This window comes from Somniosus microcephalus, chromosome 19, assembly GCF_052327205.1.
Source record: "Somniosus microcephalus isolate GS21.2 chromosome 19, FLI_Smic_1.0, whole genome shotgun sequence".
NCBI classification, from domain to species: domain Eukaryota; kingdom Metazoa; phylum Chordata; class Chondrichthyes; order Squaliformes; family Somniosidae; genus Somniosus; species Somniosus microcephalus.
Genome location: NC_141005.1, coordinates 44,659,688 through 44,687,312, shown reverse-complemented (window position 1 = coordinate 44,687,312; position 27,625 = coordinate 44,659,688). Strand labels below are relative to the sequence as shown.

The 27,625-nt window shown below is 40.9% G+C and overlaps 1 protein-coding gene across 8 annotated transcripts in view; it reads right to left on the bottom strand.

The window, feature by feature from the left end:
* ascc2 (activating signal cointegrator 1 complex subunit 2) overlaps positions 1-27,625 on the bottom strand; it is a 58,640-nt gene that overhangs the window by 9,755 nt on the left and 21,260 nt on the right. For all 8 annotated transcript variants that reach the window (XM_085961715.1, XM_085961714.1, XM_085961716.1 and 5 more), the window contains 9 exons: positions 27,415-27,527; positions 26,185-26,259; positions 24,692-24,799; positions 19,729-19,797; positions 16,733-16,807; positions 15,784-15,973; positions 13,314-13,519; positions 9,862-9,981; positions 2,624-2,842 (listed from right to left, as the gene is read on the bottom strand). In XM_085961715.1, the coding sequence (XP_085817841.1) occupies positions 2,624-2,842; positions 9,862-9,981; positions 13,314-13,519; positions 15,784-15,973; positions 16,733-16,807; positions 19,729-19,797; positions 24,692-24,799; positions 26,185-26,259; positions 27,415-27,527 (1,175 nt within the window). The remainder of the gene's footprint in view (positions 1-2,623; positions 2,843-9,861; positions 9,982-13,313; positions 13,520-15,783; positions 15,974-16,732; positions 16,808-19,728; positions 19,798-24,691; positions 24,800-26,184; positions 26,260-27,414; positions 27,528-27,625) is intronic.

Below are 27,625 nucleotides of genomic sequence, written 5' to 3'. Positions count from 1 at the left end.
TTAATGATAATGTTAGGGTTGGATCGGAGAGAACGGAGTGCTACAAGTTCAGAGGGAGGTAGGTTGGAGTGAGTGAGGGGAGCAGAGAAATGGAGACGGCCGATGTCACGTCGGCAGTTGGCAATGAAAAGATCTAGAGAGGGTAAGAGGCCAGAGGGAGGGGTCCAAGTAGAACGAGAATTTAGAAAGCGGGAGAAAGGATCAGCCGTGCGGGGGGAAGACTCCTGGCCAGAGAAGTGGGCACGGAGACGAAGGTGACGGAAGAAGAGCTCAGCATCGTGCCGAGCTCGAAATTCATTAAGATGGGGGCGTAAGGGGATGAAGCTCAGGCCTTTGCGGAGGACTGATCGTTCGGGGTCAGAGAGGGGAAGATCAGAGGGGATAGTGAAAACATGGCAGGGGGTGAGATTGGAAGAACGGCTGAGCACACTGGATACAGCAAAGGCTATGGGCCCCGACAACATCCCGGCTATCGTGCTGAACACTTGTGCTCCAGAACTAGCCACGCCTCTAGCCAAGCTGTTCCAGTACAGCTACAACATTGGCATCTATCCGACAATGTGGAAAACGGCCCAGGTATGTCCTGTCCACAAAAAGCAGGACAAATCCAATCAATCAGTCTACTCTCAATCATCAGCAAAGTGATGGGAGGTGTCATCGACAGTGCTATCAAGTGAGACTTACTCACCAATAACCTGCTCACTGATGCCCAGTTTGGGTTCCGCCAAGACCACTCAGCTCCCGACCTCATTACAGCCTTGGTCCAAACACGGACAAAGGAGCTGAATTCCAGAGGCGAGGTGAGAGTGACTGCCCTCGACATCAAAGCAGTATTTGACCGAGTGTGCCATCAAGGAGCCCAAGTAAAATTGAAGGCAATGGGAATCGGGGGGAAAACTCTCCACTGGCTGGAGTCATACCTCATACCTAGCACAAAGGAAGATGGTTGTAGTGATTGAAGGTCAATCATCACAGCCCCAGGACATCGCTGCAGGAGTTCCTCAGGGCAGTGTCCTAGGCCCAACCATCTTCAGCTGCTTCATCAATGACCTTCCCTCCAACACAAGGTCAGAAATGGGGATAGTCGCTGATGACTGCACAATGTTCAGCGCCATTCGCAACTCCTCAGATAATGAAGCAGTCCATGCCCACATGCAACAAGACCTGGACGACATTCAGGCTTGGGCTGATAAGTGGCAGGTAACATTTGCACCACATAAGTGCCAGGCAATGACCATCTCCAACAAGCGAGAGTCTAACCACCTCCCCATGACATTCAATGGCATTACCATCGCCAAATCCCCCATCAACATCCTGGGGGTCACCATTGGCCAGAAACTTAACTGGACCAGCCACATAAATACTGTAGCAACAAGAGCAGGTCAGAGGCTAGGTATTCTGCGGCGAGTGTCTCACCTCCTGACTTCCCAAAGCCTTTCCACCATCTACAAAGGCACAAGTAAGGAATGTGATGGAATATCCTCCACTTGCCTGGATGAGTGCAGCTGCAACAACACTCAAGAAGCTCGACACCATTCAGGACAAAGCAGCCCGCTTGATTGGCACCCCATCCACCAGCTTAAACATTCACTCCCTCCACCACCAGCATACCATGGCTGCAATGTGTACCATCTACAAGATGCACTGCAGCAACTCGCCAAGGCTTCTTCGGCAGCACCTCCCAAACCCGCAACCTCTTCCACCTAGAAGGACAAGGGCAGCAGGCGCATGGGAACATCACCAGCTCCAAGTTCCCCTCCAAGTCACACACCATCCTGACTTAGAAGTATATCGCCGATCCTTCATCGTCGCTGGGTCAAAATCCTGGAACCCCCTGCCTAACAGCACTGTGGGAGCACCTTCACCACACGGACTGCAGCGGTTCAAGGAGGGCGGCTCACCACCACCTTCTCAAGGGCAACTAGGGATGGGCAATAAATCCTGGCCTTGCCAGCGACGCCCAGATCCCATTAACAAATATTTAAAAAAATATGCTTGGTCCCTTTTGCCCCGAAAGTTTTTTTAACTGAGATTATGTACTAGCTTCATGGGAACTGTGAGTAGACATGTCCAGAGGCTGATGAGATTCTTCCCACTTGGTTCCACCCTGGAAACTAATGCCTTCAAGGGCAGAGGGCCTTAGCTCAACAAGCAGCAGAACATTTACCTATGCTCTGTGGCGGGAAACTGCACTTTTAGCTGAGTGGCAACACTTGTGGGCTCCTAAGCTGGCTCCTTGCCAGAGAGTACCTTCAATTCTCTGGATTAAGGCAAGTCAGGAGAGTCTCTAATAGGGAGAGGATGTGAACTCTGTATGAAGCAAAGGGAAACTCTACTTCTGTGGATTTTTCAGCAGTTTGACTTGGAGACACTTAAACACGGTGATGGATTTTTGCATCTGTAAGGCATCTTGCTAACCAAAATAAACAAGTACCTGTAATCATTCCAAGTATAATCTTAAAACCACAATATTATATTCTAACAGTTAAGTAGAAATATCAACAGTATTTATATTAAAGCACAGATGATTGGAAATATATACAGTAAAATTAAATGGTTACTTCCAGGTCTTTGCGTTTTGCACCAATAATGTTTATCAATGGTGTACAGCCATTCACCCTACCGTCTGCTGGTCAGTTCATCGTCTGAATCCACATCATTTGCTCCTACTTGGTTAACATCATATGTGTCATCATATTCGTCATCATAGTCATCCCCATAAAACTGATCTCCGTCTTCTACTGGCACATTCTCTACTACTACACTGTAGGCATGATATCGTTCCTTCTGCTGAGCAATGTGTGTCTTATCATCAAGCAGCGTTCTTCCTTCTTCTCCTTTTCTGCAAAGGTAACAAGAATATCATCCAGCACTCACTTTTCCAACAATTAACTTGTATATTTTGGGTTTATTTCATAAATTCAAATTAATCAGAGACCTGTCTGTACAAAGACTGATTTGGAAGGCCATAAAAAAAGCAAACCAAGCACTAGGGTTTATTTCTAGAGGTACAGAATTGAAAAGTAGGGAAGTTATGCTAAACCTGTATCGAACCTTGGTTAGACCACACTTCGAGTACCGTGTACAATTCTGGTCGCCATATTATAAAAAGGATATCGAGGCACTGGGGAGGGTGCAGAGAAGGTTTACAAGGATGATACCAGAAATGCGAGGGTATACATATCAGTAAAGGATGAACAGGCTGGGTCTCTTTTCTCTTGAAAAAAGGCGGAGGGGGTGACCTAATCGAGGTCTTTAAAATTATGAAAAATTTTGATAGTGGATAGAGAGAGAATACTTCCACTTGTGGGGAAGAGCATAACTAGAGGCCATCAATATAAGATAGTCATCAAGAAATCCAATAGGAAATTCAGAAGAAACTTCTTTACCCAAAGAGTGGTGAGAATGTGGAACTCGCTACCACAGGGAGTGGTTGAAGCAAATAGTATAGATGCATTTAAGGGGAGGCTAGATAAGCATATGAGAGAGAAGGGAATAGAGGGTTATGTTGATAGATTTAGATGAGGAAAGACGGGAGGAGGCTCGAGTGGAGCATAAACGCCGGCATGGACTGGTTGGGCCGAATGGCCTGTTTCTGTGCCATGTATCCTATGTAATCCTATGAGGTTGCACTGTCCCCAAGTTGCTGCCATGGAATCATAGAATGATACAGCACAGAAGACGGCCATTTGGCCCATCGTGCCTGTGCCGGCTCTTTGAAAGGGCTATTCAACTAGTTGCATTCCCCTGTCCTTTCCCTATAGCCCTAAAAATTATTCCCCTTCAAGTAGTTATCTAATTCCATTGAAAGTAATTATTGAATCTGCTTCCACCACCCTTTCAGGTAGTGCATTCCAGATCATAACAACTTGCTGCATAAAAAATTCTCATCTCACCTCTGGCTCTTTTGCCAATTACCTTAAATCTGTGTCCTCTGGTTACCGACCCTTCTGCCACGAGCAACAGTTTCTCCTTATTTACTCTATCAAATTTTGATCACAATTTTGAATACCTCTATCAAATCTCCCCTTAACCATCTCTGCTCTAAGGAGAACAACCCTAGCTTCTTAGTCTCTCCACATAACTGAAGCTCCGCACCCTGGTACCATTCTTGTAAATCGCCTTGGCACCTTTGCCAAGGCCTCAACATCCTTCCTAACATGTGGTGCCCAGAATTGGACACAACACCCCAGCTGGGTCCTAACCAGTGATTTATAAAGGAATACCATAACTTCCTTGCTTTTGTACTCTATGCCTCTGTTTATAAAGCCAAAGATCCTGTATGCTTTTTAACAGACTTCTCAACTTGTCCTGCCACCTTCAAAGATTTGTATACATGCAACCCCCCGGTCTCTATGTTCCTGCACCCACTTTAAAATTGTACCATTTAGTCTAGATTATCTCTCCTCATTCTTCCTATCAAAATGCATCACTTTGCACTTCTCTGCATTAAATTGCATCTGCCATGTGTCTGCCCATTTCACTAGCTTGTCTATGTCCTCCTGAAGTCTGCTACTATCCTCCTCACTGTTTACTACAGTTACGAGTTTCGGGTCATCTGCAAACTTTGGAATCATGCCCTGTAAACCCAAGTTCAGGTCATTAATATTTATCAAAAAGAACGGTGGTCCTAACACTGATCCCTGGGAAAACACCACTGTATACTTCCCTTCAGTCTGAAAAACAACTGTTCACCACTACTCCTTGCTTTCTGCTTCTTAACCAATTTTGTACCCGCGATGTCACTGCCCCTTTAATCTTCAATTTTGCTAACAAGTCTATTACAGGAAACTTTCTGGTATCCGGCACGGACGGGACCGACGTGGTGCCGGTTCATCAACAATTCCAGATAACCGAACGCTATAGTAAAAGATACGGAGCTCAGAGCTCCGTATAAAGCAACAAACCCTGTTGCAGCTTCAAAACAATCGGCACAAGTTGCAAGCGTCTCTGTAGCTTAGCAACAGCTTCAGCTACACCCTTGCACAGCAACAAATGGAGTAAAAAAAGTAATAAAAGTTATCTGAACCGACTCCTGAATTTTGCCGGTGGATAGAGCGTTCTGGTTATTTAGGGGCCGGTTAATCGAAAGTTTCCTGTATGTGGTATTTTATCTTTTGATAGCCCATACACACATCAACTGCACTGACTTAATCAACTCTCTCTGTAACTTCATCAAAGAACTCAATCAAGTTAGTCAAACATGATTTGTCTTTCACAAATCTGTGCTGGCCGTCACTTATTAATCAATATTTTTCCAAGCGACAATTAATTTTGTCTTGGATTTTGTCTCTAAAAGTTTCCCCACCACCAACATTAGGCTGACTGGCCTGTAGTTGCTGCATTTATCCCTCTCCCCTTTTTTGAACAGGGGTGCAACATTTGCAATCCTTCGGTCCTCTGGCACCGCTCACATATCCAAGGAGGATTGTAAAATTGTGGCCAGAGCCTCAGCAATCTAGGATGTATCCCATCCGGACCGGGTGACTTTTCTAGAATAGAAGAAATTAAAAAAACTAGAAATGCCAGTAATAAAGAATTAAAATTGGTCCTTTCATATTTGGGATCTGAGTTCTAAAGTAGGCCAAACTGATGAATTGGATTCAAGCTCTCTTGACAACAGTAAGGAGCCTAAATTAAATTAGTTTGTGCAGTTTCAATCCAGCTGCCAGTGAGTATGAGTTAACACCATAAAGCTGGCACTAATGGATAATCTTGTCAAGAGAGACTGCAAGACTATACTCTAGGAAGCAGATAATACCATGTTTATGTAGTAATAAATTCTTTCTCGAAGTAAGGATCAAGGCTCATGGTTAAAATAGAGCAGACGGTGCCTGTGCTGAATTGAGTGCTCACTGCTGACACTGAATAGAATTTTGAAAGTGACCCATTTCCCATTACAAGAGGTACATACACAACATATGTAAATAGTACAGTAGTATATAAAATAAAATCCCAGTTTTCAAAATATTGAAATTATAGAGTCATAGAGTTATACAGCACAGAAAGAGGCCGCGCCGGCCATCAAGCCCCGTCTATTCTAATCCCATTTTCCAGCATTTGGTCCGTAACCTTGTATGCTATGGCGTTTCAAGTGCTCATCTAAATGCTTCTTGAATGTTGAGGGTTCCTGCCTCTACCACCCTTCCAGGCACTGAGTTCCAGATTTCAACCACCTTCTGGGTGAAAAAGTTTTTCCTCAAATCCCCTCTAAACCTCCTGCCCCTTACCTTGAAACTATGACCCCTGGTTATTGATCCCTCTACTAAGGGGAAAAGTTCCTTTCTATCTACCCTATCTATGCCCCTCATCATTTTGTATACCTGTCAGGTCCCCCCTCTGCCTTCTCTGCTCTAAGGAAAACAACCCCAGCCTGTCCAGTCTCTCTTCATAGCTGAAGCGCTCCAGCCCAGGTAACATCCTGGTGAATCTCCTCTGCACCCTCTCCAATGCAATCACATCCCTCCTATAGTGTGGTGACCAGAACTGCACACAGTATTCCAGCTGTGGCCTAACTAGCATTTTGTACAGCTCCATCATAACCTCCCTGCTCTTATATTCTATGCCTTGGCTAATGAAGGCAAATATCCCATATGCCTTTTTAACCACCTTATCTACCTGTCCTGCTGCCTTCAGGGATCTATGTGCATGCACACCAAGGTCCCTCTGATCCTCTGTCCTTCCTAGGGTCCTACCATTCATTGTGTATTCCCGTGCCTGGTTAGTCCTCCCAAAATGCATCACTTCACACTTTTCAGGGTTAAATTCCATTTGCCACTGTTCTGTCCATCTAACCAACCCATCTATATCATCCTGTAGCCTGAGGCTTCCCTCCTCGCTATTTACCACTCCACCAATTTTCATGTCATCTGTGAACTTACTGATCATACCTCCTACATTCATATCTAAATCATTAATGTACACTACAAACAGCAAAGGACCCAGCAACGATCCCTGCGGTACACCACTGGACACAGGCTTCCAGTCACAAAAACAACCTTCGACCATCATCCTCTGCCTCCTGCCACTAAGCCAATTTTGGATCCAATGTGCCAAATTGCCCTGGATCCCATGGGCTCTTACATTCTTGATCAGTCTCCCATGCGGGACTTTGTCAAAAGCCTTACTGAAGTCCATGTAGACAACATCAACTGCACTACCCTCATCCACACACCTAGTCACCCCCTCGAAAAATTCAATCATATTGGTTAGACACGATCTCCCCGACAAAGCCATGCTGACTATCCTTGATTAATCTTTGCCTCTCCAAGTGGAGACTAATTCTGTCCATCAGAATTTTTCCCAATAATTTCTCTACCACTGATGTTAGGCTCACTGGCCTACAATTCCCTGGTTTATCCCTACTACCCTTCTTGAATAATGGTACTATGTTAGCTATGTCCTCCAGTCCTCTGGCACCTCCCCTGTGGCCAGTGAGGTTCTGAAAATGTGTGTCAGAGCCCCTGCAATCTCCTCCCTTGCCTCACACAGCAGCCTGGGATACATCTCGTCTGGGCCTGGGGATTTATCCACTTTTAAGCCCGCTAAAACTGCTAGTACCTCCTCCCTCTCAATACTAATTTGTTCAAGTATATCACAATCCCCCTGCCTGATTTCAATGCCTACATCGTCCTTCTCCACAGTGAACACAGATGCAAAGCATTCATTTAAAACCTCACCTACATCTTCCGGCTCTACACACACATTGCCACTTTGGTCCCTAATGGGCCCTACTCTTTCCCTGGTTATCCTCTTGCCCTTAATATACTTATAAAACACCTTGGGATTTTCCTTTATTTTACCCGCCAGTGTTTTTTCATGCCCCCTCTTTGCTCTCCTAATTTCTTTTTTAAGTACCCCCCCTGCACTTTCTATAATCCTCTAGGGCTTCCACTGTTTTTAGTCCTTTGTATCTGCCAAAAGCCTCCCTTTTTTTCCTAATCCAATCTTGTATATCCCTTGACATCCAGGGTTCCCTGGGCTTGTTGGTCCCACCCTTGACCTTTACGGGAACATGTTGGCGTTGTACTCTCTCAATTTCCTTTCTGAAAGACTCCCACTGCTCTGATGTGGATTTTCCTACAAGTAGCTGATCCCAGTCCACTTTGGCCAGGTCCTGCCATATCATATTAAAATCGGCCTTCCCCCAATTTAGAACCTTTATTTCCGGTCCATTTTTGTCCTTTTCCATGACTACCTTAAATCTCACCGATGTGCAACTGCACATGCTATTTTGAAGAATTTAAAGTTACAAGATATTCAAAATGTACGAAGTATCATCACTGCCCGCAGGAAACAACTTAACATGTTTGCACATAGTCCAGTGTCTAATGAAGAGAAAAACTTAAGTTTGATTCAGAGCTATTTTCTGCTGCCAATTTTCTCTCTCTCTTTTCCCTCAAGAGGCTGACTCGTGGTGTATTATTCTACCAGTATTGACAGCCCTCTGACACTTTGCCCTATGATTATTCATCCAGTGTAAACTTAAGACAGAGAGCATTGGCAGGCTATTCAATATGGCACTTAGTTCCCATGCTAGCCATTTGTGCTAAACTTGATCCTGTCTTCATCCAACCTCCATACACACATTTTCCAGCAGATCTCACCAGATAACTATCAGGAACTGGAACCATGGCTGACATTTCCACCAAAGGCAATAAAGCCAGTTGTACTACTGCCCCAATTGAGATCAATTAACTCGACACGAACCAAGAATTAAACCTGGAACCTAATAGTTTGTATGGTTTATTACTAATCCAGGTGGTGCCTTTAGCAATTAGATCATCAGAGGATCCTGGTGACACATTATTAAGTCATTGAGGTAATATGTTGATGTTCGCACACAAGCTGTAAAGTAACAAACCTCTACAAAATAGAATAGGCAGCTTAAAAAAGACAGTTACAAATTTTAAAATTATCTAGGATTCATAGAGAGAAAGATTGCAGAATACATTTAAGACTAAGTATGCAATGAAAATATCAAAATGAAATGTGAATTTGTAATCCCAAATTTTTCAGAATTGAAGATACTGTACTAGAAAAGTTTCCACCCGCGAGCTGCCTCAACCCGAGGGCCATCTACATATGGGCATTCATCAAGTAGGGAACTACAGATGTGAATGCGCTTTCCTACAGAGTAGCAGAATGGATGTTGATATATCAGTGTTTGATGCCAGGCTAATTCATAACCTATATTCCTAAAGATAACACAAATGGCTCAGCTCCACTTAAGTGGTTTTGTTTGTGTTCAAGAATCTACTGAAATGCATCCTCTAGCAGCAGCTCAAAAAACCTAAAGTTAGACCACTAAAGAGGAGCTGCCATGTTTGATTCTTAGGGTTGGTCACTTAGATTTGTACATCTCCGTAGAATTTTATCAGTTTTCACTAAAGATACCCAACTATGATGTGCAGAGGAGAGCTATGCAATTTTGGGGGTAATAAACTAATGTTTTGATTTTTTTTCATTGAATCACAACCATCATCCCCCCCAACCCCCGGATGCCCAGTCCAACAGCCCAAACCCCATTGTCCCATCAGGATGTAAGTGTAAAAGCACTCAACAAGATAGAAATTAAAAATACAAAAAGTGTGTAATCAAACCTGGGAACTACATGCTGTGCATTCAACCATTGAGCCACTAGGAGAAAATTGTATTGAATCACTGTTGTGTTGAATATACATTTTTTGGACTCATTTTAAATTTCTAAACAATTAAAGGATTGCAATATAAAAGATTTGCAACTTGTCTTGCTATGCAAGTACATAGAAATCTGAATCAACCATAATACATTGGCATTCAACCTAACACTTCCATAATAACTATTAAATGACAGGTTGTGATTTAGAATGTCAAACTCACTTCTTGCCTTTCCAGATTTTGGACATGTCCACAGAATTTCTGCTGTAAACATCAAAGTCATCATAGTCAAAAACATTTCGTCTTGTTGACATAATCGACTCCTGGTCCTCTTTCACCTGCCTAATGAAAACAAAATACATAGAATTGTTCAGCACTGCTGTGTAGAATTGTACACTTACATTTTGTACTTAAGACTATTAAATTCTACAAGACAGCCTTTAAAAATGAATTACTAACACATTCAGCAATTGAGTCTGATTTCAGACTGTATGGATATCAATTTCTGACAATAAAGACACCAGCAAAATTATGAAATCAGGATTACGAGATTTCAATGTTTGATGCTGGAGAGAGTGAAAGATGAAAATGAGAAAATTAAGTTTTATGCATTTACAAAATAGGGTAGGTCATACAATTGAGTTGAAACCTAAGGATATTCAAATGTCCAAACTTTATTACTTTGAAGTGCGAGAAACCCTAAAGCTTAAAGCCTGTATGTTGTTGGGTATATGTAGTTCCCTTTAATTCTATCCATTACTTTTTTATTTTTAAAGCAGTAGCCAACTTAAGTACCATCATAAACATGTATATAGAGCTCCTCCCATTACTTAAAAAAAGGCATTTGCTGGGAGACATTTTTATTCAAAGCATATAACCTTCCATTCCAAGAGTATCTCGAGTATGTGCACTCCACAGATCTTTTAGAAACGGCCCTAGTGGAGGTTTACTTTTGAGCCAATCTTTGAAGATCTGGGAGGCTAGAGGGTGGGGAAAAAGGAAATACAAAATTTACACCATAACCTGCACAGAAATTGTTATTCTTTTGAGTGGACATGCTGAAGCTGATACCCTAGTTTAAGGGAATCAAGGGATATGGGGATAGTGCAGGAAAGTGGAGTTGAGGTAGATGATCAGCCATGATCTTATTGAATGGCGGAGCAGGCTCAAGAGGCCAAATGGCCTACTCCTGCTCCTATTTCTTATGTCATCTCAAAGTGACACTGTCAGAATTTCACAAAATTATTTATTTTTAAAGAGCATCATAGCTCTTATAGTGCTGCTTACCGTGAGGCAGAGGATATGTTGTTTTAAAACAATAGTGGTGCCATGCCATGTAATGCACAATCTGAGCCATTGATTTATGGTGACTGAATAAGTCAAATTTTGTTTTTATTACATGGCCTTGGAATAATAGACAAAGTTGCGTGAAACCAGTAAATGAAAGGCCTTCATCAATACAGGTTGAGCGTCCAAATTCTGGAGTTCCGGAATCCGGGACGATTGGTGACAGGGTCGTCTGAAATCCGTAAAATGTTCCGGAATCCAGACACCCTGTCAAACCGCAACCTGGGCCCAGTTATTTCCAGACTCGGAACGTGTTTCTGATGTCCGAAGTCCGGAAACGCCCGAGCCCAGGTTGCAATATTTCCGGACTTCAGACATCAGAAACACGTTCTGAAGTCCTGAAAAACACAAAAACCAGCTTGACCTCGGTCCCGAGGTTGCCGGATTTGGGACGCTCAACCTGTATATGTATTCAATTACCTATATGTATTTAATTTTTATCCCTTACCACTTCTGAATTGTAAATGTAAACAACATTATTTGTCTCTGTCTCATTAACTATGTAAAAGATGAAGTTAATAGTTTTTTACTTACATGATTAATTAAATCCTACTCAAACTCATTGTCCAGTTTGTATTAAAATAATTTTCAAAAACAAACAGAAATACTATTATACAGAAAATTGTGACTTTTCTACTGGGAAAGATTAAAAATCTAGATTGCTTGGAATTCAAACATAAATGCTTCCACAAATGTGTAATCAGTACTGCTGGCCATGTTAAGGCCTCTAAACTATTTCTCACACAGATGCACACACTGCCCACTTAAAAAACACTCAATATAAAGTTTACCTGAATAATGTTTATGAAAATTTGTGCTGTAGCTTTTCTTGAAATATTAAAAAACAGATACTGAATGCTAAAGAGTGGGGCTGGGAAAATGCCACTGGTGCATTCTGGGAAATTGTGCATACTGCCTTCAGCAAATACATCAAGTTCTCGCTTCTGATGTGTACATTCCCTAACTCTTCAATTGTGATTTGCTGTTATTTTACATTGATCCAATCAACAAATCTAACATTTACTTCACATTAGACTTCAGCTGTAACAATTACAGAAATTGCACATTGTATGGAAGACTTTAAATTATATAATGATAAAAGAACCCTACGGATAATTAACTATCCAAGGTGGTATTTAGACATGCAGCACAGGTTCTTTCTTTCTTTCACACTCTGATGAACTGCATTAGCTGTGTCCGCTCATAGAATGTAAAATACTCAAACACAAAACAATGTAAGCTTTGCTGCTTTGGATTTGACAGACCCCAGTCTCCCAAAACAGAATCCAGATACTATATACAGCTAGAGAATCTTAACTGCAACACAGACATTGGTGTGAACATCATTACCAAAGATTCTGGCTTCTGCTGGGAAATGAATTGTGGCCAATAAGTCAAGCACATTTCCAGCCTGATAATTCTAGTGAGAGAAGATAAGAATTGTGACAAAACTTGAACTTAGACCCGCGACATTCTGGATCTTAGAATTTTTGGTAGAACTTAAAACCAATGCAAAGTCATGATCAATGGGAAGCTACCAAATGTGACCAGTGTCTAAAGGAAAGGCTTCACTATATGAAACAAAATAAAATATAACATTTCTGATCATATAAATGTAACTTGTATTATTCAAAATTATTACATCATGTAGGCTAAAAATAGATATATTGTCTGAAGACAGACATTTCTTACTTATGGCAGCAGTGAAAAATTGACTTAATGCTGATAACTGGGAGAAAATGAATCAAAAGCAAATTAACCTAATTCATTCTATGTTTTCACAATGATGTATCTACTGTACAACTTTCATAAGGGCTTGACCTTTAAGTTCTATGGATAAGTCTATTTTCTAATTTTATTTTTTTAAATTAAGAAGCCAAGGTGAAGGGCAAGCCTCAAAAATGCATGCACATGTCAAAAGACTTGTATTTACATAGTGCTTTATCACCTAATTTACATAAGAAAATTAGGTAGAATTAACATTATTTGTTATTTCTTACACTTTTATTAAGTACAGCATCTAGGTTTCCAGGATAGAACTTTTTAAAGCCATTAAAAAAAATTAAGGAGTTGGTACCAACATTAGTTTTTCTCCCAAAAAGTTGCATTCTCAGAGTGGTAATCACCATTAAGCTGAATATTCATTGGGATAGAAACTAAAAAGTGCTTGTCCGTCACAAAGAAAAACTAAATCTGTCATTTACTGATCTTTAATATCACAGAACATTCAAGGCCATGTAACTTCAAGCATACACAAAACTGCATTTAGTGGAAACAAACTGCAGCATTTTAACTTCAATTTAAAGAAGTTCATCTTAATTCCTTACCTCTGAAGAGTTCTGTCTAGTTTGTGAAGGGAAGGCGGTATTTTATCTTCCAGGATATTATTAATGACTTTTTCTGTGTCATAATTATATTCTTCAAGACATTCAAGAATGAAGCCTTCCCCAAGGTGTGGTAAAATGTCCTTCACCTGAGAAATTAAAGATTCCAGCTCTACTCCTGTTATCTTGGCTGCCGTTGCACCTGCACACTATTTGCAAAAACAGGAATAAACACAATTTCAGTAAATGGCTAAAAGTTACTTTTTTCATATTTTAATCTAGTCTACTCTGACACATTTATTACTCCAGACTAAATTTAATTTCATGAGACCCTATTAGAACTAAAATTAAAAATGAGAGCTCACAAGATACCTTTTTTGATTAAAAAATTAATCTATTACTATATTAAAAACTTGAGTCTGCATGCACTTCTTGCCAATTTTTCCCATTATAAATTCCTATACCTACATTTATAATGGAAACTAGCTATGTAAACTTGTCACGCTGTATTACACTCTCCTGTCAATGGAAGCACTGTAGTACCATCACTGGCGGGAGTGTGCAATTGCAACAGCAGCAGCTGTTCATACATAAATTGAAGAAATAATGAACAACAGAGAAAGAGAATAATCTGCCAAGTAAAGTTCGTAATTTGTCAAATAACAATTTGAACCTCACCTTCAGAATTGTTCTATGTTTTGTTCTCAGCCCCATTCTCAATTCATTTAATTTCAGAAGAGTACTTGACTACTTTGGACCCCTTTCCCTCTAACTCAGATTCTTGATAACAAAAGTGTAGACTTAGGAACATTTCTAAAGTATGAACCTGCAATTGTGCAACATTTAGAATCGCTGGCCCTGACCTCAAGCTTTTTATGAAATTTACTATTGCTTCTTCTCATCACACTTCCTGCTTTCTCATCACACTTCCTACTTCAGTTGAGAATCTGGATCGCAGCATCCCAACATGTAGTGTAAACAGAGGAGGGACAGAACCTGCCAGATCAGTCTTTTTTCCCCTCGACTCTTTTTACCCCACCCCCACAGAAGAGTGAGGGTACACCAGTTTGAATAATTCAATACTGATCTGACTTTGATCTCACTATTAGAACTACACAGAAATAACATGTTCACACAATATGATCACTGTGACTCTTTGTAGCTTAAATAGTATTACTTTGAACAAAACTTTAAACTTTTTTCTTCTGAAGAAAATTACTACTTGGTTGGACTTTGGAACCAAGTTTCAGGTATCAGAGAGGTTCCAGCATCGGGGAATCATCCCAGATTGTGTGAGCCTAGACAGTGAGTGCAGTCTATTCAACCAGTGGCAATAAGACACCAATCCTGTCCTCGCCAAATGTCCACGTGCATTCTTTCTGCAACGGTCACTAGACAGCAATCAGGGTGGCCCTGGAGATGGAGCACGCGGTGTCCACCGGCATACTCGAGGCCTTCCGCAACCGGTGGGCACCGGAGGGACTGGAGTGCATCATCACTACTGGAAACAACATTTTAATTTGATTTGTTAAAGGTTCTTTTAAACTTTTTTTTGTTAAGTTACAGTTTTTATTGGTTGTGCCCCTTTAAAAAGGGGGCACATGGTTGACTTTTAATTGGGCGATTGCCTATGATGAAGAGTCAGCCATCAGGAACAGGAACTCTTGCCAATTTTTCCCGCCCAAACCCAGGGCCACTGATGTCAATTATACCCCTACTGCCAGCTAAGATCACAGACTGGGTTGAACCTGTTACCTTCCTAGTCTACATAGTTTAGCTGCTCTAATATAGAAACAGAAAATGCTGGAAATACTCAGCATGTCAGGCAGCATCTGTGGAAATGGGGGGGGGGGGGGGGTAAGGAGAGTAAAAGAGTGGAGGGGAAAAAAGACTTATCTGGGAAACAAACCTGGCAGGTTCTGTCCCTCCTCTGTTTACACTGTTGACTGATTATGGGATGCTGCGATCCAGATTCTCAGCTGAAGCAGGAAGTGCAATGAGAAGCAATAGTAAATTTCATAACAAGCCGGAGGTCAGGGCCAGCGATTCTAAATGTTGCACAATTGTAGGTTCATACTTTAGAAATGTTCCGAAGTCTACACTTTTGTTATCAAGGAGCTGAGTTAGAGGGGAAAGGTGTCCAAAGTAGTCAAGTGCTCTTCTAAAATTAAATGAATTGAGAAGGGGGCTGAGAACGAAATGAAGAACATTTCTAAAGTTGGGGTTCAAATTGTTATTTGACAAATTACGAACTTTACTTGGCAGATTATTCTCTTTCTCTGTTGTTTATGATTCCTTCCTCAATTCAATCTCTCCACAGATGCTGCCTGACCTGCTGAGTATTTCCAGCATTTTCTGCTTTTATTTCAGATTTCTAGCATCCGCAGTATTTTGCTTTTAGCTCAGCTGCTCACTGGATAAACACGCAGAGCCATTAGGAGAAGCTAATAAACCAGCTTTACTTGGTACTTACATAATCCTCATTTTCATATTCTAGCTGTTTAAGGTCTTGTTCTATTTCACCATTTGCAGCTGAAACCTGATTGGTAACAGAGGCATGTGAAATGTGAGCATTTGCCATGGCGAAGGTAGGCTTGTTCCTGCCACTAGCTTCCCAGGCACTGTCAACAGCTTTGATAATGTAAGATGTCCTAGTTTCATCACTGTGGTTTAAGTTAAGATGAATACAATTCAAAATGTACACCGATGCACAGCATACATTCAACTAGACTGAATACAGGTGCAGAAGTAGGTTGCATTTTACTTAGGGTTAACGTTATCCAGTAGAACATAAGGCAGCTGTTTAGCATAGCTCCAATATACAAGTCATTGCTCTCAGTCTTCTTTTATGTTTCTTATTCTTTAAAACATTGGTTTGTGTATGTGACCTGAATATGCTGGCTGAATATCAAGGACTTCTGTGCATCATACTGTATTATGTTGTGACCAAGTGTGCTTGTTTTGAACATGTATGTACAACTATTCTTGGTCATACTTTTCCAATACCTGTAATAGGTACTCAATAGCTTTTTCTTAAAGTGGTAATATACCTTATAAAGCAGAGAAAATGACAATTCTCCATCAAATTGCACAAGAAACTTGCAATATTTTCCATCTGCTTTTAGTCACTTACTGCCAAATAATTTCCATTGTAAATATCAGGAGTGGAAAAGTATGTTTCCTCCAATTATTCTGCAAAAAAGGTCACCAAAATGCCACAGAGATTATTTGTAAAGCTACAGATATAGATTAAGTTATCTAACTGACATTTTACAGGACCATAAAGGAATGCATTAACTTGCCATATTATTTAGTACCAAAATGACAGAATAACTTTTTTTTTCTCCCTCCAGTCTTAACCTAGACCTGAAATTCCAATTTTAGCTGTCACAAACTCTTCCAATCCAAAGATGAAAGGATACAGTGCAGGAAATGCCTGTTGTAGAAGGCTAATATCATCTGCCACTGGAAACTGCTCATCATAGTCTGTCAGAAATCTGTGGAAAGGGTAATGAAATTCTATGTAACAACACAATTGAACTTTTTTTGAGGACATAAATTTCATGTGTACAACCACAGCATTTACAATTTAAAAAATAAATAACTGACCTGAATAATTTGGTACAATTGTACCTAAAATTGCATTTTGGAACAGGCTTATATTATCAGTAGTAAGCAGAGATGATGATGTTGGAGAACATTTCTGCAAATATACTTGGCTTTTTTTTTGGTGAAAGAAAAGTGTTTTAAAGAATGTGTCCTTTCCAATTGTGTTAAAGTAAGCTGGACCACCGTACATGGCATGCAGGTGTACATTGTGGATCATAGAACTGCAAAGATTTTTTTTGCTTGTAGATTTCTACTGCTGCCTCCTGCAGCTACAGCCCTGATTCAACCCAGTGAACAAAAGGATCAGGCACACACTTTTTCATTACAGGTATCACTGCTGCTCAGTCATTAATCAACAGAAGGTACATGTCTACAGCATAGAACTAGTCCTGCAACATCTTCCCTGCTCTCATCCACCAAATTAGGCACTCAGCCACTGCTGTACATTGTGGAATGTAGGAGATATGCTGAACAATGGAGTAACTCAGCCAAAGTTAACAGGTAAGTGCAACAACCATCACCACCTGAAGCCAGTACTTAAACTCACAACCTTCCATTTGGGAATCTGACACTACAGCTAAGGGGTCCACCAAGGTAGGTTGTATTATTTTTCAAACTGCGGTTTCTTCTTATAAACTTTAAAAGGGTCACCATTAAAAATTAGACCCATTGTATAAAAAGAAAAAAATGCTCAAATACTACAACCTATGATACAGAATACAGTCCAAATCACTTGAGAATTTCTTTGGGTAGGAATGTTTTGATTCTCTTAACCAATGATGTAAAGCCACAATGCAAATCCCTTAAGATGCCCAGTTCTTTGTCTATTACAATGCCATTACAGACTTTGGGAGCACCGCCACTAATAATTTATAGTTCAATGCTTATAATATGTACTATTTTAAAATTACAAGGGGTTTAAATTCAGTTGTTGTGCTTGCAGTGGCTAACATTGTGATGTCAACTATAAATCTACTCATGTCTTTGATCCACTAGGGCATTCACAAAAGAAAATTGAATGTTTGTGACAAGACTGAAGATTTATCAAGAACTAAATTGCAGTTGAGTACTGGGAAATTCTATGTCCTCTATATGAGATAGCTCCAAGGTCTGGATAAATAACAAAAAATTAATTATTAGTATTTCAGAAACGCCGAGTCTATATGCTCACAAGTGCTGAAATTACCTTACAGTTATTTGCTTGCAAATAGTATATGTAATAATATTGCATAAGGAGATTTTAACACATTCAGATTGAGACTAACATTCAGATTTTATTTTGTGTTGTAATATTTATTCCAGTAATGCAGCTTTGTATTTTTCTCATACATTAGGTGACAGAAGGGTGCAGCTACAGGCAAAGGTGAGAAGTAGTTGTTAGCAACACAGGAAGACTTGCAGAAAGTCAAGTTATGGCTTCCTCATAAACCATTGTGTCAACAATCCTAAAATAAAGAACACTTTTTGTTTATTTATCCAGACCTTGGAGCAATCTGATACAGACCTCCCTGTCCTTGGCCTCCTACACTGTGCCAGTGCTACTTTAACATTGACTTTAACAACTTCAGACTTTAACCACAGCTCCCATTTTCTCTATTCAATTCAATTCAATTTTATTTGCCATATGTACTAGTAGAATGGAATGCTTACTCCCCGTAGGGACACGTCAGCTATTTTAAGGACTGCTATTCTGGCGTAACCATTCACACATCCTCTAGTTCTCGGATACATCTTCTGTTTCTCTAATTTCTCTCATTATTGTCTCCTTTTGCCTTGCACCATTATCACTTCTATCATTTATTCATTGGTTTTCTACCTAATGAGAGACCAATTGCCATTTTTTTCTCCCCACCCATTTCCCCATGCTCTGTTCCTCTTATGAGCCATTCATCTGTAACATCTTCCTCACTCCACAGATGATGCCTAGCCTGCTGAGTATTTCTAGAATTTTCAGTTTTTATTTCAGATTTCCAGCATCTACAGCGTTTCATTTTTTTTTTAAATCAACAGCCCTAACCATTTAACTTTGCATTTGAACTTCAAAACTGAGCTTCTGACCACATATCCTCTCCATCATAAAGATTACCTATGTAACATCACCCATCTCCGCCCCTGCCTCAGCTTATCTGCGGACGACACTCTCATCCAGGCTTGTTACCTTCAGAATCGGCTATTCCAGTGCTCTCCTGACTGACTCCATCTTCCACCTCCCATAAAGTAGAGCTCATCCAAAACGCTGCTGTCCGTATCCTAACCCGCACCAAGTCCCGTTCACCCATTACTCTTGTGCTCGCTGATCTTCATTGGCTCCCAGTCTACCAACTGATTTTAAAATTCTTATCTTATGGTTCAAATCTCTCCATGGCCTCACTCCTTTCCATCTCTGTAACCTTCTCCAGCCCTACAAGCCGCCAAGAACTCTGCATTCCTCCAACTCTGGCCTCTTGTGCAACCCCACTCTCTTCGCCCCACCATTGGTGGCTGCGCTTTCAGCCGTCTAGGCACCAAGCTCTGGAATTCCCTCCCTAAACCTCACTGCCTGCCTATCCTCCTTTAAGACGCTCTTTAAAACCTACCTCTTTGAACAAGCTTTTAAGTCACCTGTCCCAATATCTCCTCTTTACCTCGTCAATTTTTGTTGGATAACGTTCCCGTAAAACGCCTTGGGACGTTCTACTCATGTTAAAGGCGCTATATTAATGCAAGTTGTGGTTGTTGTTCTAAAGGGTGCATATTAGGAGAAGCAGTGTGTAAAAACTTTGTTGGTGGTATTCTCTGTAAATTTTCCAGAGCTTAACTGCTCCCTTACCTCTTTTGGTGTAGTAGAGCTGTAAAGATCTGAAGGAAATCTTCGATAAAAGTCAGAATATGCTCAGATCTACATAACAGAAAAATAAAACTGTCAAAGGTCTTATTACTAGAGAAAAACTATTAAGAGGGCCTCATGACATTTATTTCCTTAAATCAATTTCCTATAACTGAATTTTCTTATACGTAACAGAATAGTTTTATGTGCAATATTCAAATACAATATGCATTTCAACAACCCGCTCCAAGGGATAAATTACGAGTAGATTACACAAACTAGGGTTGTATTCCCTGGAATTCAGAAGGTTAAAGAGGGATTTGATCAAAGTTTTCAAGATATTAAGGAGAACTGATAGGGTAGATCGAGGGGAAACTATTTCTGCTGGTTGGGGAGTCTAGGACTAGGGGACAAAGCCTAAAAATTAGAGCCAGGCCTTTCAGGAATTAAGTTAGGAAACACTTCTACACACAAAGGGTGGTAGAAGTTTAGAAATCTCTTCTGCAAACGGCAATTGGTGCTAGGTACAGGAAACTCTTTTTTATCCGGCACCGACAGGACCGGCGTGGTGCCGGTTTATCAAAAAGTCCGGATTACAGAGAGGTATAGTAAAAGGTACGAGAGCCCCGTACACAGAAACAGACCCAGGCTTCCCTGTTGCTTAGCAACAGATGCAGGAACCCCGGCCAGAAGATTCAGGCGTCCCTGTTGCTTAGCAACAGGTGCAGGAACCCCGGTCACACAGCCACAGATCCAGGAACGGCCACTAATATGAAGTAAAATTTACCTGAACCTACTCCTGAATTTTGCCGGTTAACAGAGATTTCCGGTTATTTAGGTGCCGGTAAATCGAGTTTCCTGTAAATTGTTAATTTTAAATCTGAGATTGATAGATTTTTGTTAACCAAAGGTATTAAGGGATATGGGGCAAAGGCAGGCATATGGAGTTTGGTCACAGGTCAGCCACAATCTCACTGAATAGCAGAACAGGCTTGAGTGGCTAAATGGCGTACTCCTGTTCCTATGTCCTATTGCAGATCATAAATGCAACCATAACACATGCTATGCCACAGCACATAGTTTAAAACGGTAATTTACTGAAAATGCTTTTATATACATATTTTGGATATGGTTCATGGGTGCATTTAAATGGTCTGAGTCCGGTAGCTGCAATTCAGGCTCCAGCCAGGCAGAACTCTATTTACATTGCTTGGCTCCTGCCTGGCTGGAACTTTAACAGTCCTGTTTAGGAGAGAGCTCCTTGCATGCCTGGTTACACACATTCTAACAAAGGGTCTACATTTGAAATGTTAATCCTGTTCCCCAGAAGCTGAGAGACCTATCCACATTGCCTCTACAGTAAACTGTGTTGGTAATGAAGGAAATATAGCTAATTATAGCATGTCAGGCTTGGCTCAGTGGGTAGCACTCTTGTCTGCATCAGAAGGTTGTGGGTTCAAGTCCCATTCCAGAGACTTGAGCACAAAATCTAGGCTGACACTCCAGTGCAGTACTAAAGGAGTGCTGCATTGTCAGAGATGCCGACTTTCGGATGAGACATTAAACCGAGGCCCCATCTATCTGCTCAGGTGGACGTAAAAGATCCCATGGCACTATTTGAAGAAGAGCAGGGGAGTTATCCCCGGTGTCCTGGCTAATATTTATCCCTCAATCAACATCATTAAAACAGATGATCTGTTATCACATCGCTGTTGTGCGCGTTTCCTACATTCCAACAGTGACTACACTTCAAAAGTACTTTGGCTGTAAAGTGCTTTGGAAAGGGTGGAAAAGTGTAGGAGCCCAAAAAGAGTGATCAGTGTGTATTGAGACAGTCCTGTACATATATTGTGGGAAGGGGGAAACAAATAAGATCGACAACAGTCTGGGAATTATGATCTGACGTTTGATAATGGGGTTGTGGTCCAGAAGGAGGAATTGCTACTTGCTGAAGTTCAGCATCAGCCAGGCAGATGTCCTTCCACTATATGGCCATAGCATCAACTTTGTCAGCAGGGGGTTTCATGATTATATTGGGGTTAAAAAGAGAGAATGGGCAGCTGTAAGTTCAGGTGTAGATGTGTGTGTATAGAGAGATGAATCCAAGGACCTTGCTAAGGACAGAACATTCAGGGTTAGATGGGGATGGTCAGGGTCAAAATCTGGCAAGGAGTGAGGTTAGGAGAGATAGGGTCATAAGAAAGTCAAGTGGAAGAGGGATCAATGGTTGACTGGTATCAAAAGTTGCTCGAGTTTGCTCCCTGAAAGGAAGATAAAAGCTTTTTTTCCTAAAGTACATTGAGACAAGGTAGGTTTATAAAGTGCCTTGGGATCCCTGGAGCACTTTGTAAACTAAGTTCAGCATCACCAAGAGTTACACACCATGTATTGTTAAAGTGAAGCAAAGCAAGACTACCCACTCCATGGAGTCAAGGTTCACTTTGGTACGAGGCCAGGCCCCAACTCCAGAATTACACTTCAAGTTGAGTGTCGGTGGAAAGTAGAAACCCTTAATCATAAATTGCAGGATCTCCAGAAAGAATATTTAACTGAAAAATACTCAACTGTCTGTTTATTTTCATGAATACTTCAGGAACTCAGAATTAAATATTTAAGCAGATATAAAAAGAAAAAAAGACTTGCATTTATATAGCACCTTTCACTACCACAGAACGTCCCAAAGCACTTTACAGCCAATGAAGTACTTTTGGAGTGTAGCCAGCCAATTTGCGCACAGCAAGCTCCCACAAACAGCAATGTGATAATAACCAGATAATCTGCTTTTGTTATGTTGATTGAGGGATAAATATTGGCCAGGACACCGGGGATAACTCCCCTGCTCTTCTTCAAATAGTGCCATGGGATCTTTTACGTCCACCTGAGAGAGCAGATGGGACCTCGGTTTAATGTCTCATCCGAAAGACAGTACCTCCGACAGTGCAGCACTCCCTCAGCACTGCACTGGAGTGTCAGCCTAGATTTTTGTGCTCAAGTCCCTGGAGTGGGACTTGAACCCACGACCTTCTGACTCAGAGGCGAGGGTGCTGCTCACCGAGCCACAGCTGACATCTAACATATTTAGACAATGCCAATACATTTACGCAATAGGTTTGGCTTAATTTGCATCCAGCTGTAGAAAATAAGAAACTTTAGGCATTCAATAATGGCTTATTTTATTCCCTTAGCTGCATTTTTAAAACAATGGATAATTGTTCAACTATATTCAAGCCAGAAAATTAGAATACCCAATAGGATATTTTATCTCAAAAAGTCAGCCAGTTACATAAGAGAAAGCCCTTCCATTGGATGCCTAGGAGTTCTGAACTATGAAGGAGAACTGTTTGGACACATGTCTTATATATCACAAGAAGATTAACCTACACTGGTACTTTGCTGTCATTGAAGAAAGATGAAAAAGCTCCTTTTGACTCTCCCCATCATGGTCCCAGAGAACTGTGTTCAAGCTGAAGTTGACAGCCACCAGGTACCAATACAAATCTGAATTTGGGACAGATGTCCCTAGTATTTTAGTCAATGCCATCTCAATCCCCTCTTGCCATGGAAAGCTATAAATACCTCCTTTGTTGGCACCCACCACTATATCCCATTGTTGAAGATTATGAGTAAAGTACAGTTGAACAACAGGCGAGTCTGCCAACAATATCATGCGAAAAGGAGCACCACAACCATTTGAGGCCTATCCCTTATGATTCCATCTCACACACTAATGAAAACATTGTATATGATAGGTGACAGTGGGCAGTTCTGGCTCACTCCTCTTTCAAAAGAGATTGGTTCAGTGAGTCTATTATCCTTATAGATGTTGGGAGTACATATCCCATACAAAATGCAAGAATTGGCTATGTACTCTCATAGCTTCCAGCTTCTTACCGAAAGCAGTATGGTCAAAAGCTTTATGTAGCTAAATTAAAACAATGCTAGTTGTTTCCTTAGACTTATGATGATTGGCAATCTCGCATGAAGTCACCAACTGCTCTACATATTATTCAATAGTGAAATTCAATTTGTTCTTTTCGGATTACTTGGTGTTTCTCCAAAGCATCTGATGGGGTGGTATTCTAGGTGCACCTAAGAGCCACTGATCTCATTAAGGTTTATCGGTAGTTTTCATGTTCATCAGGATTCCTTTGCTTGATAGAAACCACAACAGGACTCTGGAATGCATATGTAGTTATCTCACAAGAGGATCTTATTTACTTGCTTCAGAAGGGAGACTCCAAGGCCAGTCATTAATTCCTAATATTGTTCGCAAAGACCACTGCTGCTCCATTCCACTCTTGCCAACAGCAGCTTTTAGGAATTTGGTGAGCAAACACCCACAGCTGCCAGCCTACCATTAGCTGGGCAGCACATTGTGGAGCCCACTTCCTCCCATTGAGGCTTTTATCTGTATATCAGCTTCCAACCTCCAATTTACAGCCTAGTGGCCAACTCAGTAGTGTTTTCACCAGACTTTAGGGATGCCCTTGTGGGCTTGTTGGGGATCCGTTCTAACCTTAATTGACGAGATTTCTAACCATGACTGACGACAGATTGAAAGATAGCCTAGTGAGTAACTGCTCTGGACAGCAAATGTGCCGAGTTGGGCTAATCTCTGCCAGGACAACTGAAGTGATACTCTCTGGGCACAGAAGCCAATTGGAAGTAAAAAAAAAAAAAAATCAGCCATGACCACTGTCTGGTGACCCTTGCTTGAAAATGTGTTTGTGTAGAAATCAGGTGAGAACAGAATTGGACTTGGCTGTGATGTCCTTATTGAATAGCCTGCTAACATTCATAGATGAGGCATTTGGTAAATTTAGCTCTGCACACAGCTTCAAGAAAAATGTACATTATCCAAAGTCTACTTTCAATTTGGAAAGAACGCCTGTCATAATATCTACAGTGAATGAGTCAACACAGTTTTCCATAAATATAAATAAATTTAGATTTGCTGCTTCCTTACCCATTTTCTAGTATAGGCTGAAGGCACGTGTGGTTAATGATGAGATGAAAAGTTTCAATCATTTTTTTCCTCGAGTGTGAGAGCCTCCTCCATAAGTCACTCTGCAAACTGAAGAAAAAGATACATTTCCAACTTTAACACTTTGGGGTGGGGGATGGGAAGAAAGAGGAAGAAGGACAGAAAGTCAATTACCTTACACAATAACATCCCTACTTCTCCTTTCAGGCCTCTATGAATGGTTACTAACAGCATGTTTCAATAATCTTAAGAGACCAAGGAGGAATAATTGAGTCGCTCCCCCTTTGGGGTGCTAACTTCGCCAGGGTGCTAAAAAGCCAAAATAGAGTGGTAGCGCCCCAAGAGGGAAGCGGGGCACTACTGGAAGCACCCCGCCTCCCTCTTGGGCGCTGCGAGGGAATATCGCGGTGCTACGGGTATTGCAGGCCTTCCTTTCCTTCTTAAAGGGGAGGGGCCTTGCGCAGCGCGACCCGGGGCCCAGCAGATGAATATTAGATGAAATTTAATGTGGAGAAATGCGAGGCCATACACTTGGAGAGGAAGAAGAAATATACAATAAATGGCAAAACTTTAAAAGAATAGAGGAGCAGAAAAACACCAAACTTCCAATGCCTAAATCTATTAAAGGTGGAAAGATAAGTTGATAAAGCTGTTTTAAAAAAAGTTATACGGGATCCTGGACTTTCAAATTAGGGCTTAGAGTACAAAGGCAAAGAGGGGATGCTAATCTAATAACAAATCACTGGTTAGGGAGGAGTTAGAATATTGTGGTAAGTTTTGGGTACCTTGTCAAGGCCTTGGAGTGGCTTCTAGAAAAAATTTACGATGATACCAAGGATGAGAAACTTTCGTTATGAGGAAAGACTAGAAAAAACAGGGTTCTTTTCACTAGAACAAAGGAAGTAAAGAGGAGATTTGATAGAATTGTTCAAATTTTTGTGGTGCTTTGATAAGGTAATTAGGGGAAAAACCTATTTCCACTCATTACTGAGTTGGTAACTAGAGGGCACAACTAAAAGGCATAAATTTAAAATTGCCACCAAAAGAACCAAAGGGAGAGGTTCAGACATTGTTTTTAAAATGCAGAAAGTTGTTATGGCATGGAATGTCCTACCAGAAACTGTGGTAGAAATGGAATCCATAATAGCTTTAAAAAATAAATGGGTTAGTACACGAGAAAAACTACAATGGTATGGGGTAAGAGAATGGCAATTGGAGTAAGTGGATAGTTCTTTCAGAGAGATGGTGTAGGCAGAATGAGCTGGATAGCCTAGTTCTCTGCTGTAAAATTCTATAGTTCTAGGTTAATTTATCACCGAGTTCCACAAAGAATAGAGCAATGGAGAATTTCAAATTCTCCTGGTAAAAGGTTCAAGGAGAATAATGGCTCGATAAAGCTTGGATAAATTAAACAGTAAAAATGGAGGAGATCCAAACCCAAGAGATTTTTTAAGCCTTCATGGAATAAATCTTACCTAGTTTCATCAAATCGCCTCTTTTTAATTGTATTTTCTAGTTCAGGAATAATTACTTCATAAAATGAGGCCAATCTGTAAGAAACAAAGGTAACAGTTTTGATGGAGAAGAATTCAGACAAAATTAATCTAATATATATTAATTTTTAATTATTTTTCACTTTTTTAAAAACTGTTTGCGCTGAACTATTTTGGCTTGTATGTGCCAGTTAACATATTCTGTCCCTGCAGTAAAACTAAACAGATAAAAATGTTGACAGTAGCGTGGTATCACAATACAGGAAACTCTCGTTTAAACGGCACCTAAATATCTGGAATTCTCTATTAACCGGCAAAATTCTCACTCCGAAAACAACACCTCAATAACCGGCAATGTTGCCGGGTCCGAGTCTCCCGCGGTGGCCGAGTTAGTCAGTGGGGGTAGTTCTCCAAACTGCCACTACTCGGCTTCTTGGCGCTGTCGGAAGTCCGAACACCTCAATAACAGGAGTCTGACTCTCCCGCGCTGCCGGTAGTCTCTTCTGATCCGCCATTTTACAGGGGTACTGTGTGTCTCCCACGCTGCTGGTAGTCATTACATTGCATTACCCTCAACTGGCAGTACTGTACTTAATCAAGCATCTTCCACCATCCATTTAACACAACATTCTGTAGGTGAGTACCCAATTACTGTATACTGCACATTTCTTGATTTTTTTATTTTTCTTTGTTAAAAATAGCCTCGGTAGATAACCCTCTCTGTCATCCGGAATTTTTGATCAACCGGCAACACGCCGGTCCTGTCGGTGCCGGATACCAAAGAGTTTCCTGTACATTGATGTAATGTGCTGAGTCAAATCAATTGGGGCTACAAGCTAGGTCTTCACCCACAGTTTTTTGTAGAATACATTCTCAACTAGGTCATCTCCTCAAAAAGGGAAAAAGTAGCAACCACCACCACCATAAAAAGGTCAAAGTGAGCTGACCCACAGTGTCACACACTTCATAGCTTTTGTTTCCAAGAGCAATACTAGCAGAAGAATGGGCACAAGTCATCAACCCGTTCTCAATTTGAAAGATGGGGAAAAATTCAGGAGGATGCAACGATGAAAGAAAAAAAAAATGTATACATATGTATGTTGTTTAAAATGAAAGATGTGCTTATCATTCAGAACAGAGATGCGAGATTAAATGAAATTTTAGTACAATCAAAATCCCAGTCAAGACACGTTTTATAATATGCTTCCATACCCATGTATAAAGTCATGCTTTTGTATTGTCCTACTAGCTTCAGGAAAAACATCCAAGAATGCAAACAGCGTAGTACAGGTATCGCATAGATACAGCAAAATATCCTTAAACTCCTGGAACAACAAAAATTTTGTCACTGCATTATTCATAAATACAATCGGATTTGCATAACATACTAGGCAAAGCTGACTTGTTAGAAGTTTTTAAAGAG